This window comes from Danio aesculapii, chromosome 11 (assembly GCF_903798145.1).
Source record: "Danio aesculapii chromosome 11, fDanAes4.1, whole genome shotgun sequence".
Lineage (NCBI taxonomy): Eukaryota > Metazoa > Chordata > Actinopteri > Cypriniformes > Danionidae > Danio > Danio aesculapii.
The window spans coordinates 40,692,334-40,698,333 of NC_079445.1; the positions used below are offsets into that span (position 1 = coordinate 40,692,334).

At 29.0% G+C, this 6,000-nt stretch overlaps 1 protein-coding gene across 1 annotated transcript in view; it reads left to right on the plus strand.

Annotated features, from left to right (window-relative positions):
- The window catches only part of LOC130237101 (calmodulin-binding transcription activator 1), a 575,132-nt gene that overhangs the window by 429,853 nt on the left and 139,279 nt on the right, over nucleotides 1-6,000 (plus strand). The window contains exon 5 of the mRNA XM_056467908.1: nucleotides 4,447-4,582. Coding sequence (XP_056323883.1) covers nucleotides 4,447-4,582 — 136 coding nt within the window. The remainder of the gene's footprint in view (nucleotides 1-4,446; nucleotides 4,583-6,000) is intronic.

Sequence of the window (6,000 nt, forward strand, 5' to 3'; positions counted from 1 at the left end):
TAAGTACACGAAGAGAAGAGAGCTCTTGTTCCGGCTGCTTTTGGGAAATCTGCTCCGGGCCCACCTCACATTCCTCCCTTTGCTAAAGTGCTTCATTTTTTTCCTGGAACAAACTGCCTTCAATTAAAAAAGAAAATGGCTTACCCAAAGGTCCTGAGGAAAAGGAGCCGAGTAAATGGCTTGAAAAACACTCACGATAAATAGTCCTGTTAAAATATTAAGCATTCTGAGAAGCGTTCGATACAAAAAAAAAAAAAAAAAAACGCTCACCTGTGTCTTAATGGGAGAAACATATACTGTATGTCTTTGAATTTGTAACACTAAGAGAAATGAGCATCATTTACTGTATGGGGGAGGCTTACGAAAACATTTCTAGTGCAAAAAGAAATTATGAATAGAAATTAATAAAAAATTAAATAATGAGAAAAGAAAAAAATGTTCATTGTTTTGATGATATTGAAGTGCAAATTATATATATAAATTATATTAAATATAAATGTAATAAAAATATATACGCACATTTTATATTAATGTAATGTGTTTTGAATGTGTAATGTTTTCCAATGGTCATTCACAATATCACTATATAACAAATATATTAATTTAATAAAATGTATACAAAAAACAGTGTATGTATATATATATATATATATATATATATATATATATATATATTACTAAAATGTATTTTAATTTATATCGATCATGTTTATTATATAACAAATTATTATGAGTATATTTTATTACTGCACATCAGATCAAACTATATATATATATATATATATATATATATATATATATATATATATATATATATATATATATATATTAGTGGTGTGCCGTTATCGGCTCGAGACTTTTATTGCGCAATAAAAAAAATATCGCCAATAATCTATTCTCAAAGTTGGGTTGGGAGCTGGGTCTATTCTAAGCAAGCTATGATGACTTTCACCTTGATATTTTAGCGCGGATGTATACCTTACCGGTGAATCTTCTGACATACAAGTGCCCTTCTGAATCAAATCAGCAGGATGCCTGACTTTAACTGCAGTTCGGCAGTTTCACTTTAACTCATGAATATTTCAGTCATGCCGTCGTGACAAACTGGGGTATTAGACGCAAATAAGGAGTAAGGACTGGTGAGAGTGTTATGGAAAAGAAATAAACTTCCGCGTTTCGCGATGTATTGTGTGTTTGTGTGTGTGTGTGTGTGTGTGTGTGTGTGTGTGTGTGTGTGTGTGTGTGCGCGGTCCTTTACTGACAGCCGCGCAGCAGCAGTTTTAACATGAAGTGCAACCACATCTGACGTAGAGATGCCACTGGCACGTCCGGTTTTCACTGTCATGTGTCACTCGGTAGTGGTGGCATGTGTAGGGACCTGTGTCATGAACGCCTGGCGAAGCTTAATGACACTAATCAACACGCGCAAAACGATATTTAATCATTACGCGACTTTTAACAGGCTTTATTGCGTCGCTAGTTAGTTTAAATGCTGGACTACTCCATGATGTTTTAATTTAAAAACATCTATTTTATGTATTCGAGTTGTACTTCCTGTAGACCTATTTATTGCTAGATAATATTTAGTCATTTGACAATATATGTCAGTATATATAAAACTAATTGTGACATGGTGATCTATTGTGCCATAAATTATTGCATCGAGGCGGTTCCTTTGTTGTCTACAATATGAACTTCTCCATGTTTGATCATTAGTTTACTTCAGTAATGCCACTAATATATGCATGCTCCACATGTCTTATTTCCATTTCTGTTTATCTCAGTTATGACTTTAGTCAGATTAAGGTGATCAAAAATCGCTGTTTGGAGCTTATGTAGGCCTACAGTTCAAAATCCATGTTTAACTGAATAAAAAGTTAGTAAACACAAGTAGCCTACATCTTATTGAACATCTTTTACTTTCATCACCAATTATCATAGTAGAACAGTTACTTAAGCAGTTTGTGATGCATTTTGGAAACAGGAGATGAGCACCACCTGGCTTGAGAAACCCATTCTCGAAGACTTATTATTTGGGTAGCACACATATTCTGAATGCCTTCGGCAGAATTGAATTGAGCCATTTTAATCTAGATTAAGCTAGATTAATTTTGAAATTAATCTAGATTAAAAATTAATTATCTGCTCACCTATTATATATATATATATATATATATATATATATATATATATATATATATATATATATATATATATATATATATATATTAGATAGATATAGATAGATATAGATATAGATAGATATAGATTTATATAGATATAGATAGATATAGATTTATATAGATATAGATAAATTGTTGAAATCAGAATTATTAAACCCCTTTGATTTTTTTTTCTTTTTTTTTTTAAAGTTTTTTCCAAATGATGTTTAAAAGAACAAGGAACTTTTGACAGTATTTCCTATAATATTTTTTCTTCTGGAGAAAGTATTATTTGTTTTATTTCGGCTAGAATAAAAGCAGTTATTAAATTTAAAAATATATATAATTTTACCCTAACCTGCCTAGTTAACCTAATTAACCTAGTTAAGCCTTTAAATGTCACTTTAAGCTGTATAGAAGTGTCTTGAAAAATATCTAGTCAAATAATATTTACTGTCATCATGACAAAGATAAAATAAATCAGTTATTAGAAATGAGTTATTAAAACTATTATGTTTAGAAATGTGTTGAAAAAAATAGAAATTGGGGAAAAATGAACAGGGGGGCTAATAATTCAGAGGGTTTAATAATTCTGACTTCAACTGAAAACATAATAATTTTTTATTGTTATTATAACAATCTATTACAATCTAGTATTTTAAATATATTTATATTTTGTTTTTTTATATTAAAACTGTTGTAATGTAGATTAAAATATAAAAGAATAATTAAAACATGAATAAAAATAATAATAAAATAAAGTTCTTCTGAAATAAAAAACCTCATGATCATGAATAAAAATAAAATAATAATATATTAATAATAATAAGAAGAAGAATAATAAGAATAATAGTAAAATTATTTATAATAATTATGTATATTATGCAAACAGTAGTATTCTAAATATATTTTATTACTGCAGATCAAACTGTCTTAGTAATAATTCATAGTATTTTAAATATATTTGTATATTTAATATTATTATATATTTTTATGGTTTTAAACAGTTTTATATAGATTCAAATGTAAAAAAATTTATATATACAGTTGAAGTCAAAATTATCCTCCCCCCACCCCTCGTTTCTTTTCCCCCCAATTTCTATTCATCGGAGACATTTTTTCAGCATTCTAAACATATATAGTTTTAATAACTCATTTCTAATAACTGATTTATTTTATCTTTGCCATAATGATATTAAATAATATTTGACTAGATGTTTATTAAGACACTTAATTTAAAGTTTAAAGTGGCATTTAAAGGCTTTGTTAGGTTAATTAGGTTAACTAAGCAGGTTAGGGTAATTTGGCAAGTTATATTATAATTAATGGTTTAATTAATGGTTTAATTAAATTATATATTAATGGTCAGAATAACAAATTTATTTAGTCGTGATTTGAAAATCTCAGGGTTAATTCAATAAAACTGTTCTGAAATGTAAAAGAATGCATGATTATGAAAAAATCGTGTTGTCTAAAAATAAATCACTTTTTTAGAAGGCATTTCAAGCAAAAATTTTACGTTGAGCCATTTTGCTTGAGTAATAAATGCCGTTCTTATTCAGACCAATTCTATTTTCTTATTGTTTTCTTTATTTTTCTATTGTTTTAACATTGAACAAATAAAAAGTGTCAAAAAGTCCCAAACTAAATGCAAACTGCAGATCAAACTCTGTCTCCCACTCAGGGTCGGTGAGGTTTCAGAGTTCGGCCTCTGCCCACACAGCATGGCATCAGCTGGCAGGACTCTTCAGCCTTTAGTTTTGGCAAACGGCAACCCAGAAACATGTTCATGGCACGGCTGAAAAATGAGCAGAAGCAACCAATGCACAAGACAACAAAAGAAATAAACAGCTGCCATTAAAAACAGTCCTGAGACCGATTGTTTCGGTGTCAAAGCAAGAAGTGGGCTGAGAAGAAGATCCCACAATAAAGCTGCAGTATAAATGTGAACGTGCAGCAACATAAAAGGTCTCAATGCCATATTAATCCTGCTAGCGCTGCGCTCTGGAAGGCTTTTCGTCAAGCTAACGTGTTTTACTCCATCTCCGATACGCTTATGATAGTAATGAGCTGTACGTTCCTCACATCAGCTCTGAGCGATAGAGGATCGGGTCATTACTGTGTTAAAGTGTTTTATTAGTGTTGAGTTACGAATTGTTTTGGGGGGAATTCTTGTCTATGTAAATTAAAGGAGGTTGAATTACTACGAATGCACGTTCTGTGTGTGTTAAATCCACCTGCTGACAGCAGTGTAATGTAAATTGTGTGTTTCTGTCTGTCGTAGGCCGCAGAATGGCTCTATGATCCTCTACAACAGGAAGAAGGTGAAGTACAGAAAAGATGGCTACTGCTGGAAGAAGAGGAAAGATGGCAAAACCACACGAGAGGATCACATGAAGCTCAAAGTGCAGGGAGTCGAGGTGAGAGGCGTTTCGCTTATTAATAACCTGACGTGATCCCTGCACATTCAGAAGCCTAACAGATGCTGATCTGTGGGTTGGCTTGGTTTTGGACAGTTTTGGGTGCAGCTGGCTGTAGTGGCACCAAACGTGGCTCGGCAATTGCTTTTTGGGTTTTGTTCATGAATATCTGGCTGTTATCTTATTTAATTTATTTATTTATTTATTTATTTATTTATTTATTTATTTATTTGTTTGTTTGTTTGTTTGTTTGTTTGTTTATTTTGTTAATTTATTTATTTAATTTATTTGTTTATTTATTCAATTTATTTGTTTATTAGTTTAATTTAATTAATTTAGTTTTTATTTTATTTTATTTATTTTAATTTATTTTCTTTTTCTTTTAATTAATTTTATTTAACTTTATTAATTTTTATTTTATTTTTATTTAGTTTTCTTTTATTTATATTTTTTGTTTCTTTAGATTTTTTATTTATTTTTATTTTATTTCTTTAAATTTATCTTTTATTTGATTTGTTTTTCAATTTAATTTATTTATTTTATATATTTTTATTTTTTTTTTTTATTTATTTTCCTTTTATTTTATTATTATCATTTTTTTTTCAGATTTTTTGGTTTATTTTTATTTTTTTATTTATGTTTTTATTTTTATTTTTTTATTTAATTTCTTTAAAAATTATTTAAATATTTTATTTTATTTTATTTTATTTTATTTATTTATTTATTTTATTTTATTTTATTTTATTTTATTTTATTTTATTTATTTTATTTTATTTTATTTTATTTTAAAATGTGGTGAATCTGGTAAATATAAATAGCAGTTATAATAATATAATTTTCCAGTTGATTGATTGCAGCATAGATTACAAAATGTTCTAAAGTGTTGTATTTAAATATGCAATTGAGTCATTATTTCATTTAAGAATTGCTAATTTAACACATTTCTAGCACAAAAAACACTGGATGAGGTCCGGTTGGAAATTTTTGCCAATTCTTGATTTTGGGAATCTCTCAGTTTTTTTCTGTGAAGCTTGGTATATGTAAATCTTGTTGAAGTAGAGATTTATGCTGGTGGAATACGTTTTTGGGAATACTGCTTTTGAAAATTTGTATTGCAAGTTATACAGACTCAGGTGGCCTTAACACTAGGGCATTTTCATTTTAAAATGTTTTATGAGAATGAAAAACCACTCTTTGTCCTCACATTTTATTCACGTTTCAGAAAAAGTATCTCTGTTCACACTACACAGCCTAACATATGTAATCCTTGACTATTTACGCTTATTGGGAATGCGCATATTTTGCCAGCATCTGTACTTGCTGTCTAACACTTGTGTAATGGTCATATGAGAGGAGCCTGGCGAATCGAGGAACGATACATTATAGTTTAGATAATTTATATGTATTTAGACTAAAGG